The sequence below is a fragment of the Rhamphochromis longiceps genome, linkage group LG18, assembly GCF_057381845.1.
Source record: "Rhamphochromis longiceps isolate RC_006_pf linkage group LG18, R_longiceps_female_GT1.1, whole genome shotgun sequence".
In the NCBI taxonomy this organism is placed as follows: Eukaryota; Metazoa; Chordata; class Actinopteri; order Cichliformes; family Cichlidae; genus Rhamphochromis; species Rhamphochromis longiceps.
Window position 1 is genome coordinate 25883473 of NC_140574.1, and position 14950 is coordinate 25898422.

General features: G+C 43.0%; 2 protein-coding genes across 2 annotated transcripts; one reads left to right on the top strand and one right to left on the bottom strand.

Moving 5' to 3' along the window:
* Nucleotides 1–1676: 1676 nt before the first annotated feature.
* Nucleotides 1677–6791, bottom strand: cpdp (CPD photolyase). Its single transcript, XM_085389310.1, has 10 exons — nt 6584–6791; nt 6087–6403; nt 5825–5973; nt 5330–5512; nt 4937–5095; nt 4135–4333; nt 2836–2988; nt 2572–2693; nt 2328–2487; nt 1677–2236 (listed from the first exon to the last, which is right to left on the bottom strand). Exons 1-10 carry the CDS (start codon nt 6604–6606, stop codon nt 2088–2090), a joined length of 1614 nt encoding a protein of 537 aa, XP_085245436.1. The 5' UTR covers nt 6607–6791; the 3' UTR covers nt 1677–2087.
* Nucleotides 6792–6819: 28 nt separating this feature from the next.
* On the top strand, nt 6820–12026 carry LOC146648444 (UAP56-interacting factor-like). The gene is made up of 9 exons (XM_085389311.1): nt 6820–7039; nt 7206–7343; nt 7457–7620; nt 9913–10061; nt 10201–10273; nt 10388–10443; nt 10608–10682; nt 11245–11371; nt 11459–12026. The coding sequence occupies exons 1-9, from the start codon at nt 6967–6969 to the stop codon at nt 11558–11560; spliced, it is 957 nt and encodes a 318-aa protein (XP_085245437.1). The 5' UTR covers nt 6820–6966; the 3' UTR covers nt 11561–12026.
* Nucleotides 12027–14950: the final 2924 nt, after the last annotated feature.

The following is a 14950-nucleotide window of genomic DNA, read 5'->3' on the forward strand; positions in this document are numbered from 1 at the left end:
CCCATCACTGTGTATTAATACTTGTAATCATGCTAGGATCTCTTTGGATAGCAATGCAGTTTTTTAAGGCTGAGGCTTATCAGCAACAATTCACCGGGTTGACTAGTTGGCTAGACCAGGGATTGACCCACCTGGTGATCATCAAGAGGGCACATTTGCTATCCGATCTTTATGTGATGACGTATGACCTCGCTCAAATGAACACCTAGAGAAGGTTTTAGATTTAGAGCTTCAGTGGAGATCAGTACAGACTTGGAGAATCCATGCTGAGGTGTCCATGTGGGCTGTCTGTTAATCTTATTATGAGGCTAAAAGGGCTTGTCAGCCTCGTTAGCCTTTTTTTGAGGCGATCGTGTGAAAACGCTACTGAAGGTCACTAGAGCAGCACTAGCACAAAAAATGTGTGTGGTTAAATGTTTTGAAAATGTTTCCTTATAATTCTGTGATAGTCAGCAGCATATTTATATATCAAATATCAGCAGTGATAATCCTGCCAGAAGTTTAGACAAGGTCAGTCATTCAGGAGATAATTAGATACCAATGAAATTGTTTAGATCAATCAAGCCATTTACTCTAGGAAAATAACTCCCATCTCTGCAGCTGTTAACGTGACTCACAGCCCTACTCGCTGTCATATAACCACACTATCACTAGCCACTTCATTAGGTACACTTTGCTAGTATCTGATTGGACCCCCTTTTACCTTCCGAACTTCCATAATTGTTTGCGCCATGGATTCAGCAAGACACGGGAAACATTCCTCTGAGATTCTGCTTCATGTCGACATGACAGCATCACACATTTGCTGCAGATTTGTCAGCTGCGTATCCATAATGGAAACCTGTTTCATCATATCCCCGAGTAAAACTGCTGACGCCAACGACTGTGCCTCTTTTAAATCACCATTTTTTTCCCCAATCTGATGCTCAGCAGGTCATCTTAACCATGTCTACATACTTAAACGTGTTGAGTTACTGCCATGCGATTGGCTGATTGGATGTTTGCACTACAAGCAAGCAGCAGAATAGGCATGCCTTATAAAGTTTAGCAGTGAGAGTATATCCTTTATGACTGTAACCTGTAAAAGTCTACTTCTCTGAGCTCATTTTAATTAAATGAGGAAAAACAGGTGAAGTATCTCTCTCCCCTGAAATGAACTGAGCACAACAAAAGAGGCCATCGCAAGGACGAGCTTTCATATGCCAATTTGTGACTTGGTGTTAAGCACGTCATTACCTATGTGGGCTGTTTTTATCCACTACTGAGGAGTGCAGTTAATTAGGCTGGATAGAATGGGTTTTGGTTCTGTTTAATTACATCTGAGCTCAATAAAAGCACATTTAGGGCTGTGATGAAACCCAGTGGCTGCAAACATGAGAATATTAACACTTTTCATTTAGATTCACTTTGGATCATGTGAGGTTCTCTAGTCTAGAGCATTATTTTTCCATCTGTTTGCTGACAGTTTATGCTAGATGTGTTTACAAAAAACCCCAAAAACAAAACACATATTGACCGGTTTGATTAGATTATGGGGAAAGCCTCTCATCAAACATAGCTGTAGGCAGCATTACTGAAAACCTTGGCTAAATGGTGAAAGAGTTGGATTCAAATTAAATTACGTCTCAGTCACTGTGGGTGGGAGTATGCTTTTGAGTAAAGAGCAGTTCAGTCTGTTAAAGAAACACGCTTTATTTCAAGTTTAAAGAAATAACAGTGAGAGAGTTGGAAATGATACAAGTGGACAGAAAATGACTTCAAACTTGTATTAAAAACCGAACGACGGTAGTAATGTGATTGTTTTTATGGTGCTTTTATATTAACAAAGCCCAAAGTGCTTTCTCTAAAGCTCACTTTAAAATGCCACAAACAGCCTACAGTTTTATTATGCATGAACACGTCTGAATATTTAGTAAAAGTGTCGACGCAAGCAAGAATAGAGCGAATGTTTTGAACAAAACAAGCTGTGAAGAACAGAACAAAAAAACCAGAAAGGCTGTAACAAGAAAAAAATGTCCCTGAGGCCAAGGTGTAAGAGATCCACGCTGTCGAGCGCTTTTAACGCATCCTTCCAAACATATCGTGCTTCAAAGACTTTTAGGACAGTACTTTCTCTCAAACTGAGCCACGTTAAACTTCCGAAGGCAGCCTTTGTAGTTCATGTAGCGGATCTTCCCGAATACGGCTCTCTCCGCCCAGCCCTGGTCATGGATGCCGCAAATAGACCACATACAACCTACGAGACCAAAATGCAGCAGAGTGTGTGAGAGTGTGGGAGAAAACGAATGCATATTTGATCAAATAAGTCAAAATAAATCCGTTCTTACCGACAAAGCCGTTAGGGTCTTGACCATCCAGCTCGTAGCGATCGTTTAGGTACAGAGCGATGGAGAGCGCCTCCTCTGGGGAAGAAGTCCACTCCAGGATCTTTTTGGCCCAGTACATCCTCAAGAAACCATGCATCTTCCCCTCTGTAACCATCTGGTACTAATGGTGGTGATGCAGCAGTTAGAAAAAGCACAACATGGACCGAATGTGTTCAAACATTTCATTTTAGACTGAACGTTGTACCTGAGCTGCGTTCCACAGCTTGTCATGAGTCTTTGCTTTCTCCAGCTGCTCACGCGTGTAGAGATACGGCCTCTCGTCTTTGGCATGGTCTTTTAAGGTCTTCTGAGCCCACTCATACGCACCTATGAGACGCAGACACAAATATATTTAAACAAAAACATATGTGAAGCTGAATAACTTCTATTCAACGAAATTTGCTTGCGATCCATCCGACTGACGTCACAGCAATCGACAGGATGCAATTTTAATGAGGTCTCCACTGACCCTCCACGCTGTCGTATTTCTTGTTGTAGAAACAGAAGTTGTCAGTCAGCTCTCGACGCACCACCAGCTCTTCGATGAAGGCCGGTACGGACTGACTTGCATTCTTCCCGTTGCGCTGAACCTGCCAAGCCACACGCTGGGCCGAAATCTGGCCTAAAAGGACCAGGAAGACAAAAAGGCAGATATGGAGAGGAGAAGCAATTAAAATGTCTTTCCCGGTTCAGAGAACGTGCGGCAATCTTTCAGAGCTAAACTGTTCTGTGATGTGGTGCCACGGTTGCTCTCTTTGAACTTGTAAAGATGTTCAGTGTCTGCGGAGCCGTGAAGGAAAGGCATTAATATTCAAAACACAGGCGTGCTGATGCCTTCTGGATGTCCGAGATAACCGGACCAATAAAAGTTGTGAGTATAACTGCTGTCTTAAGCAATGAACTCAAGGGGGAGGTCATATGGGAAGTGTGTAGGACACTTTTATCATTTAGGGACATAATTTTAAACCATCTATAAAAGCAACACTCTGAACTCACCCACATTATCAAAAGTCTCAAGGAGATCTACAAAGAAGGCAGTCAAGTTTTTCTTGAAGAGGATTACAGCAGTTATTGCGCAATGAACAGACTGAACAGAACACCAAGATGCTATTAAGGATTCTTCTCCAGATGTACTGCACTAAAGTCTTAAGCCACCTGTCATGTATTCATATTTTGCTTCCAAGTAGCCAGACTTTCTTGTTATTTTTAAAGTGGTCCTGTGCAAAAGTTCTCTAAGTTTTCTGAAGTTCTTTCAAAGTTTCTCTTTTCTTTTTATCTTACTCGTTTTTAGTCCTGAGGACTGCTTTGTTAAGCCACTTAACACTGACTGTGACTCACTCAAGAATAAAAAAGCCTCCTAACTCAAGGGATGAACCAGTGTTTGGTCTGCGCATAACAGACAACTTAGTAAGGAACCAACTTTAAATTGTATCTTTAGGCACTTTGCAACTAGCAGCCTGTCAGAAAACACATTTGTTCCCATTTATTTTGTTAAATCTACAAAAAATATGCCAATTCTGTCATTGTTTGACAGGCATAAAAAAAATAGTATTTTTGCACCAGCAACATGATTCCTAAAAAGCTTTTAGCTCCAAACTAGTCATATCTTGTGCAGTGTGTCCTTAAGACATTTTGAAGAAACTGGACAAGTGCAGGACAAAAGCAGAATTGGCAGGACTAATCAACTAGAGCATATGAATAATATTAGAGAGTCATGTCCTTAAGAAAACTCTTTTTTTAAATTCAGAGTTTTACACAGAATACTGACCAAAGCGGAGCCAGGGGGAAAGCTGGCTCAGGGCGGGAGCGTTTGGGTCGTTGCGTTGGCTGCCAAACAGTTTAAGTCGTACATCAATGAAGGACTCCAGCATGTCCATCCCTGCTTTGGTGCCCGGCTCGGCCCATTCTGGCTCTTTTACATTTCTGTCAACATCCAGGGAGGCTAGGGTTTTGTCCCAGTCTACTCCCTGTGAGGTAAAGAAGCGAGAAAGGAGAAAAGATCAGTCGCAGCTGAGAGGGATGAGTTTAAACATATACAGTGGTGCTACAGAGATCTGACAACTTCAAAAGCAAAGGAGAAAATTCTTCTTTTTTTTTTTTTTTATCCAGCTAGAAAAATATCAAGTGGGGGGGGGGAGTCAAACTGTGTGTAGCATATCAATCTCAACCCTGGAGCAAAAGCACATACCCCTGCAGCTTTAATAACTACTACAAGGGGAAAGAGAGCTTTAACTTTTGGACAGTTAAAAAAAATTCCAGTTTATACCGAGTCATCAATAAATAATGTGTGGAAGTGAGGATAGAGTTGAAGGGTAAAAGTGTGTGCTTTCTGGCAGCAGCTCGACTTCCAGGCTCCCGGTCGATGAGCCTCCCTGACAGCTTACTTGCCTCGCAATTGATTTTAGAACAACAACCCCAAAGCAATGAATAATTTCATGACCTCTAGAAGATAAATTGTAATTGTTTACCAACTGATCCAAAAGTCTTTGAACTCACTATAAATTATATACGCCGCTTTTATTCTCAGTACATTCAACATTTATTCACTTCACTGTTTCTCGAGCGCTTACTTTGGCGGTTCTCGTAGCAGTGTGTGGGTGTGCGTCTACCAGGGGAAAATCAGTGAGGAACTCTGGTAACAGATTGGTAATTTTTCCTCTGATCGTCCGAGCGGAGTACTCCTGTTTAGGTGAAGCTACCCAGCAGGGAACAATATTGTGGGCATCAACCTATAAAAGGAAAATAGAGTGTTCAAGAAATAATGACAGGAAAAACAAAGTCAATACGCATGAAATGAGAATGAGGTCTGCTGCATCAGTTTTCATACCTATTACTTTGGAATCAGGGGAACAAATAAAGAGAGAAAACAGCCTGGGGACAGACAATAAGCAGGATACAGAGCATCCTATCAGCACACACCTCCTGCAAATTGGATTTCAGAAAGTGAGGGTTTTTTTTCATACCTGTATGAAGGGAATGTCTTTGGAAAGTTTCTTTTTGACGTCCTCCAACCACTGCAGCGGCTCTCTGATAGGAGAGAAGTCTGTCACCACGGCCCCAAAGCTGTGGTCGGACACAAAGCCGGGGAGAACTTTCTCCGGAGCGCCGTGCAGCAAGTGGAACTGGACGTTTAACTGTTCACATTCCTGTTATATGGGCAGAAGAGCAAGAGTGAGGCTGGTTCACTGATGATGTACCTGCAACTACAACTAGACTCAAACAAGAGCGATTCCTCTGGTCTGGTGTAGTACTGCACAACTAATATACGAAATATTTCTCATATAACAATAGATACAAGTTTCTATCACAAAGATCCTTTTATTAAGCTCTGTTTATAAAACAATGCATTTTAAATTACACATGTAAAACAAGAAGCACTCAGAGAGCTCCCACCCGTGCAGTATTTACTTTAAAAGAATAGTATTATATTCACTATATGTTCATTTTGATGTTTGTACCTTTGCAACTTCTTCCAGCCCCTTCAGCATGAAGCTGTAATGTCTCAGAGTAGACAGCTCTGATTTGGGCACTACCAAACAGAAACAGACATGCAGAGGGAGGTTCTCCTTCACAGCGAGCCGCTGGGCATGGATCAGTGCCCAGTTATCTAAACACACAGAGGGAATGCGCACATACGTCATGAGAAGAGACAGTGAGAAAATGCAAACCAAACAGAGGCTGCGCCATTGCTGCACTGCTGGCTCTGCTTTGATGGGTCACCTTGTACTCTCTGATCTCTTAACATCCAGTAGAGGACACCCTCAGAGCCCTGCTTTATCTTTTCAGTATCAGATAGAAAACGCAGGCGCTTTTTGTTGAACTTCACGTCTTTCTTTTCTGATCTCTGCAGCTGCACAAGACTTTGCAGCCAGCCCCCAACTTTCTCCTTCTTCTCCTGCTTGACGGGAGCCAGCTTCTGCTGCTTGGCACGGTGATCCTTTCCAGCCGTTGCAGAAGATGCCTTGCGTTTCGTGCCTGACATGGTGGGCTGGCAGCTGAAGAAACTGGTCAGGAAGAAGAGTGCGGGGCTGCTGGGCCTGCAGGAAATCGAATAGAAACAGCGAAACTCAAAATTCAGAGTTTTTGCAGATGTGAGCAAAACAGTTACAGACTGGAAAACTTTCTATGAACAAAGCGACACTGCAAACTACAAGAACTGAGTCAACGGGGAAGCTCAATTAAACGTGTTTATAGTGATTCCTTCTACGGACACATACCTCCTCCAAACACAGTGCAGCATACAGGGTGGGAAGCTTCAACTGATGCAGGCTCCGCTCGAGTGGACAACAAAACGTGAAATTAAACGAATAAACAACAGACTGAGTAGCCGTCGTGACAGCAGCAGCCAGGCGTCTGAAACCCGCGGCGTTTTCTCTTACACAACCACTTACATGAGCGCGCTGGTCCGGGTTTTGTAACGCTGTGTTTTCATTTAATTGAAATACACTTCCCACAGTGCATGTCTGTCACGTCTTCACGGGGCATGCGCGGCAGAGGCGGTTTGTGTCTGTTCTAGCGTATACAGGAAAGGAGCGGATAGCTAGCACGGCTGCTAACTACATTTCTGTGTCCACTTGGGTTGTTCGCTGTGGTTTGAAGTATGAGCATGGGGGATTTCACAGCAGACCGAGGGAAAAGGACACCTATACCGGATAAAGTCGACATGTCCTTGGGTAAGGCCCTCACACAGCTATGAGCAACGTTACTAAAATAGATTGCAAGCTAATATTACTAGCACCTAACTACTGGGAGGTCGCCAGTAGCTAGCTAGGCTAGACAGGCAGCACTTGTCAGAGGGCTCGCAGATGTTGATCACTGCTCGTGTGATGATTTTAACAGATGACATTATTCGGCTGAACAAAAAAGAGCAACAGTTAAGGAGACAGGCCAATGTGAACCTCCGACCAGTGAAGAAGAAAGGCCGCTTAATCCAAGGAAAGGGAGTTTCACAGAGGACTGCAGGACCAGCCCAGAGAGGTGTGTTCGCTTACGTTTTCTCAGTTATTATTAGCTTCATAGGTATGCTTCTCTTTTTCACCCCAGTTGAAACAAGTGTGTTTATCTAATGTCGCTATTCCAATACTTACCAGGAGGTGGCATTCCCCGAGGAGGAGGTCCCAAATTGAGAAACAGAAAGGTCCCACCAATAGTGGCTCGGAGACGGGGTCAGGGGGTCATCACGGGACTGGCGGCCAGGAGACCAGCGGCTCTGCTGAAGCGAGCCGGCACACTGAACAGATCAGCATTCAACCAGGTACTGGAGGACTGCACTGGAGGAGACATGAGCTATAGTCCATAATACTGCCCTGCCATCTTAACTGGCAAGCGCAGACCTATTGTGGTTTTATTAAAGCGTGGGAATCACTCCAGCTTTTGAGGCCTTATTAGGGGGCAAAACACTGAGAAACCAGACCTGGAACACATACAGCTTTAATGGAGCCATGCTGGAAAATGACGCTACACCTTCATAAAGCAATGTTGGAATAATTCATCAACTTAAGTCCTGCTAGTATTAGTTGTAAATCATATTCAAAGTACTTCTAAAGTGGACAAAAATATATAAATCTCTTAAAATTTGGTTCCATTTATTATGTTTTCCTAAAGTCAGTATAGCTTGTTGAATGTACCAGTAGGCCCACTTTCATCACAACCAGAGGTAGCTATTTTTCCCAATCTTGTCGCCTGGCAACAGACATCAGCATCTCTTGCATGTTGTCCAGGAACGTCAAACTTTCTTCGTTAGCCGTGTCCCCTGTGGTTGTTTGACCTGTTTAAATGCTGTTCCAGAGTGTTTCTCAAGAGGGATATCGTGCTCAGGAGGTAGCACACTTTGAAAGTTCAGAAATGTTTTAGTTCATTTTAGTTATTTCACATGATCGCTGCATCGATTGGTAGAAATCATTTTGCCTGTTTTAAGGTATACAAAAGTCAGAGAAGTTCCTGCGTTAGCATCGCTTTACAATATGTACACATGCAAAATTAAATTTCTGCTAAGTACTACTACTTTCTACCACAACCTCCATGAAATCAGGATGCTGTGTGGTCCCCAGTGTGGGCCAAAAACCTAAATGTGAAGGAAACTGCCTACTTTTCACAAAGTGTCCCCATGTGTGAGACCAGACACTTTATGTTGGAGCTCTGGGAGTGCAGACATGAATCAAGGATATAATTTGGTTCCCGATAATGAAAATATGGAAGGTTAAAGTTAACAATCTTTCTTATATTATGCTTTTGTCAAACAGAAAGTTTACAAACAGAGCACGTATATTAAGATCAAATGGAGAAAGAAATATTCTTTTTGAGTCACAATTAATTACCAAAATCCTGGTGAAAAAATACATCCAAATCTGATCTCTTTCATAGTGAAATTCAACAAATAAACACCTCATTTGACATGCACAGACAAAGTATTGGCACCCTTCCTGATTCCCCCCCCCCTCCCCATTTTTGTTACACTTAAATTAGATAATCAAACACATTTTAATATTAGACAGATAACCTGAGTGAATACAAAATGCAGCTTTAAAATGATGATTATTTGTTAAGGGAAAAAAAACTAACTGGCTCGTGTGTGGAAAAAGTAATTGGCCCTTAAACCTAATAACTGGTTGTGCCACCATTGGAAGCAAAATCTACAATCAAATGTTTGTGATCACTGGTAATGAGTCTTTCACATCGCTGTGGCTCTTTGTAGGTTTTTACGTTTTTTTATATTTAACCACATTGGAGGGTCTTTGAGCCAGAACAGCCCATTTAAGGTCGTGCCAGAGCTTCTCAGTCTGATTTCAGTCCAGATTTGAGGATGCCAGTACACTGAGAATGATTTTTCGAGCCATTCAGAGGTGGAACTTTCTGGTATCTTTCCGATCACTGTCCTGCTGCAGAACCTAAGTCAGGGGTAGGCAGCTCCAGGCCTCGAGGACCAGTGTCCTGTAGGTTTTAGACGTGTCCTTGATTTAACACAGCTAATTTTAATGGCTAAATTACCTCCTCAACATGTCTTGCAGTTCTACAGAGGCCTGGTGATGAACTAATCATTTGATTTGGGTATGATGACCCAGGGTGATATCTAAAACCTGCAGGATACAGGCATTTGAGGCCTAGAGTTGCCCACCCCTGACCTAATTGAAAGCAGAATTCCTGGTTCCATCAGTTGCATTAAGTCATCCATGCACTAAAGTAGCAAAGCAGTCCGAGACGGTCACACTACCACCGCCATGTTTGACTGTTAGTATGATGTTCTTAATGAAATACTGTGTTAGTTTTTTAGACTAAAACCTTCCACGTGATATTTTGGTCCCTGAAAGCCCATTACTTTTTCACACAAGGGCAGGAAGGTTTGGATAGCTTTTCCCCTTAATAAAAAACTATTTTCAGGATAGTATCATCTTCTGAAGTGAAAAAGCAGTCCCATATTTTAGCGAACTTTTTCCACCTGATGTTACACAGAATCGCTTACTAACAACTAGTGTCTCGCTGTAAATAATTCCTCCTTTGAGTAAGTCTGCTGTACTTGAAAGTTCATGCCGTTCACGTCTTTTTTCAGAAAACAAGACAGAAAACAAGGCCCTTCTTTCAGCGCACTGAAACCCAGTACAGGAAGCCAGAGGTACAGAGGCGGCTGTACAGGCAGCCAGATCAACAGAGAGGCCCAAACGCCCCGTCAGTCAGGAGGCCTTTTCAACTGCGGCGACGGTGAGAATGTTTGCTTTTTATCACTCATTATGATTTCAGCTCTAGAGGAGGAGAGACCGATGTTATTCAGCTTTGATTCACCTACATAGTTTACACAGCTAGATTTTTTTTTATTTTATTTGTGCTCTGTTAATGCCAGACCGCTGCCGCCTGTCCAGCAGACTCAGAGGGAAGCACGACAGGCCACGTTTCTTTTTCGCAGGGGACTCAAGGTATCTGAGAGGTTACGTAGTGTGTTTGTTGTCTAAATCAAACCAGCAGTGAAGCTGGTCTTCGTGGCCATGTGGACTCTTCTCATTCTGCTTGTGCTTCATGTGTTTTAACAGGTACAAGCCCAAGTGCAGAAGCCAACTCCCCGCACACCTCCAGTCAGAACACGGCAGTGAGTATACTTCTGACAACCTGCGTTGTATGTTCATATGTGAGGAAGAGGAACTCGCACTGAGGATGTGAATCATTTAGAAGGGAAAGGGCACCGTTGTTGTCCGTTTTTGGGGTCTGTGTCTGTTTGTGTAACACGAGGCACCTTTTCCATTTGTCCAACAGGTGGCGCACATCGACAGCCAGCAGTGGAATCCTGACTGTTTCAATAGACAACCCCACAGCCAGGACACAGCCTGAGTGAGTACTCAGCAGGATCTCTGCAGTACACACTGATTTTAGACCTCGCTGTGAATGAAATGAGGGTTTTCGCTTGCTGTGGAAGAACTTCAGACGATCCAAAACGCTGCAGCAAGAGTATTAATGGGGAATAGCTTCGCTCTATTGGCTCTGGTTTAATCCATGACTGAGTTTCAAATCCTTCCCTTTAGGCTTGCTCATGGTTTCCAAAAGTAGAATAGGAGGCAGAGCCTTCAGCTATCACCTCTGCTGTGGAACCAGCTCCCAGTTTGGATTTAGGAGCCAGACAGTACTTTAAGTTTAAACTTGCCTTTTTGGTAAAGCCTATAGGGCTGGATCAGGTGCCTCTGGGCGACTTTCCATGATGCACTGAGCTTTTCTCCTCAACTCCACCTCTTTTCTCTTCCTATATGTCTCTATGCCATTATTAAATGTCACCCACTCTCCTGTAGTATCTAGTTTGCACTATTTGTTTGTGTCTTTCCCCTTGCTGAAGGATGTCCTCCTGTCGACAGAAGGTAGTTCTTCCTTTTGTCTGACTGTCTTTGTGCCTTGTACTTAGGCCCCCAACAGCTTGGACCCTGCATCCCCCTGCTGCCAGTGTTGCCCCCGTGAAGATGGAAACTGTGGAGAAGAAGATACCAAAAGGAGTGCCTCTGCAGTTTGACATCAACAGTGTTGGAAAACCGGTGAGAGTGTGCTTGAGTGTCGTCTAATCCACAGATATAGGACAGTTTTCATTCCAGTGTTGTAACCTCGGACCTTTCTCCCCACAGCAAACGTCGATGACTCTGAACGAGCGATTCCGCATCCTAAAAGACCGACGCTCTGCCACAGCTCAGAGCAGTAAAGGCAGCAGATTCGTCACTGTTGGTTAGCTGACCGGAAGGAAGACACAGATGATACTCAAACGCTCCTCTGTCCTGCTCAGACTCACACGGCGAACCCCACCTCTCTGATGGAGCGGACAGTGCAGACCCCAATGCCTCGCTCTGCTAATTGGAGGGAAGGCAAAAAGCCACAGGACAAACAAGGATGATGTGCACAACTGTGAGGACTTGAGTATGAAAGAGTTTGTTGTAAAAGAAGCCCCCAATCATTGTTCATATCATTGTCCTCAGCTGTTTGTGTTGTGGATGTTCTGTACTGGAAATGACTGAGCCCCCCCCCCCCCCATTTGGTCTTGGGACATTTGACACTAATCAAAGTTGGCTTCAGAGTATTTCTTTTCAGAATGGACCTCTATGCATTTGCTAGAATGGCACGTATGTTCTCTTCACCTTTTTTGACATTTTTGAGAGTTGTTTTGTAATGTTTCTTTAAATAAATGGGTTTCTCTTTAAAGACTATTACAGCTTCTGATTGGTGGGTAGCACACTAATGCCCGACAAGACTCCCTGATATCATTGTGTTGGTGTTCTTGCTTCAGAAATTGTAGCTGTTGTTGCCATAACTACTCATATCTAACTCATATCTACAACTGACCAGTGAAGTTGAAGCCGTTGCTTAAATGCATAAGGAAGTCGGTGAGGTAGCATAAAGCAGAGAACTGGACCATCATATGACATATATGAGTTAAAGTCCTGATTTATTTAACTCTTTCGCCAACATGATGCTGGTGGAGGTCATTAGTGAACCTGCTCACATTTGGACAGGTTTGGGAACTATTACAGTGCAGTTCCCAATTTTATTTGTATACTGCAAATACTTCAAGATGGTACAATAGCAGCAGAAACCCTAACAACCAGGTGAGTAAGTACATGTTGACAGGAAGGAAGGAAGAATTCACTTTTACCAGAAAGGAAACCTCCGGCAGAACCAGGCTCGTGAAGCTGCAGCCATCTGCCGTGTCCAGTTGGTGGATGAGTGGGAAGAAAACACCTCAGACCTTTACCACTCACATTCTAACTTTGGGTTAAGGTATTTTGTCAAGTTGTGCATGTGACAGGTTTTTGCTTTGTTTTTATTTCTTTGGTATGGTATCCAACCAGATTCTTACTCTGGATGGCATTACCTTGGCCCCCAGTAACACTGTGAGGAACCTTGGAGTCATTTTTGACCAGGATATGTCCTTCAATGCACATATTAAATATGTAAGACTGCTTTCTTCCATTTGTGCAACATCTCTAAAGTTAGAAATATCCTGTCTCAGAGTGACGCTGAAAAACTAGTTCATGCATTTATTACTTCCAGGCTGGACGACTGTAATTCATTATTATCAGGATGTCCAAAAAACTCACTGAAAATTCTTCAGCTAATCCAAAATGCTGCAGCAAGAGTCCTGACAGGGACTAGAAAGAGAGAGCATATTTCTCCTGTTTTGGCTTCCCTTCATTGGCTTCCTGTTAAATCCAGAATTGAATTCAAAATCCTGCTCCTCACATACAAGGTCTTAAATAATCAGGCCCCATCCTATCTTAATGACCTTGTAGTACCATATCACCCTATTAGAGCACTTCGCTCTCGCTCTGCAGGCCTACTTGTTGTTCCTAGAGTATTTAACAGTAGAATGGGAGGCAGAGCCTTCAGTTTTCAGGCCCCTCTTCTGTGGAACCAGCTTCCAGTTTGGATTCTGGAGACAGACACTATCTCTACTTTTAAGATTAGGCTTAAAACTTTCCTTTTTGCTAAAGCATATAGTTAGGGCTGGACCAGGTGACCCTGAATCCTCCCTTAGTTATGCTGCAATAGACGTAGGCTGCAGGGGGATTCCCATGATGCATTGAGTTTTTCCTTTCCAGTCACCTTTATAACTCATGTGTTAACAGACCTCTCTGCATTGAATCATACCTGTTATTAATCTGTCTCTCTTCCACAGCATGGCTTTATCCTGTCTTCCTTCTCTCATCCCAACCGGTCGCAGCAGATGGCCGCCCCTCCCTGAGCCTGGTTCTGCCGGAGGTTTCTTCCTGTTAAAAGGGAGTTTTTCCTTCCCACTGTCGCCAAAGTGCTTTCTCATAGGGGGTCATATGATTGTTGGGTTTTTTCTGAATCTATTATTGTACGATCTACTGTAAAATAGAAAGCGCCTTGAGGCAACTGTTGTGATTTGGTGCTATATAAATAAAATTGAATTGAATAAAGGCCTGATTCACTCAGTCTCTGCTGAACAGCTGCTGTACAGATGTGTCTGCTACTAGAACTCTGTGTGGCATTTATCTGGGCTCTAATCTGTGCTGTTAACTTGCGATTTGTGAGGCTGGTGACCCAGATGAATGCATCCTCAGCAGCAGAGGTGATTCTTGGTCTTCCTCTCCTGGTAGGTCCTAGTGTGAGCCAGTTTCATCGTAGCGCTTGATGGTTTTTGTGACTGCACTTGGGGACACATTCAAAAGATTGTTTATTCATACAAACACAGAAACACTAAACTTTTGAACAAAAAGGTGAGACACGTTTGGAATCTGAATATTGCTTTTATTTAAATACATTAAAATTTTGCAATGTAACAAAACTATTGGCATATGAAATTCAAACACCATTTAAACGAACAAAACATGGCTCACTTCATTTTGCTGTGACTAGTGTCGGTAACACTAGGTTATTTTACTCCGCTCGCTGTTGCGCATCATTACCCCCCCCCCCCCCACGTCCCCATTTACACTGTTCACAGACTATCTTACAATAAGAGTGCTGAATAAAAATGAGGTAAGAAAGTGGTTTGAAGATTACAGATCATGCAGAACATGCTGAACAGCAACAAAAATATTCTGTGAAGGAACAAATGAGAACCAAGGGAAAAAAGAAAAAAAAAAAAGAAAAGAAAAAGGTGTGTGTGCATTTCAAAATACATTTACACAGCTTTGGATCTTTGGTTACAAAGTACATGTTTTCACTACTGCCACCGTGCCCGTGCCCCCACCCACCTACCCCGTTTCAGGAAAACCAATGGAGAACTAAAATGTGAGTGAGTGAGGGGACGTGGCAATACTAATTCACCTTTGCCTATCAAATTTTCACCGGAGGCCTTAAGATTTGATATCGGTGGGTAAAAGTCCATCATGCTATACAAAAATATACACTCAAACTGGATCTGGACTGAGCTACGAACTGGCAGTTGCAGCCTTAAAAATCTGGGTTAGTGTTAAACATTTGTCAGAATTTTTCTCTGTTTGTCGGCATTTCACAAATATATAAAGCTGTTGTCTGGGATGTGTGGCCAATCTGTTCAAACACTGGGGAAAAAAAGCAAGAGAGGAAACAAGTCGTTGGGCTCCTGTTAAATAGGTTTTGTTGTTTAAATTGTTCATTTATGAAAAATAGCAGCCCTG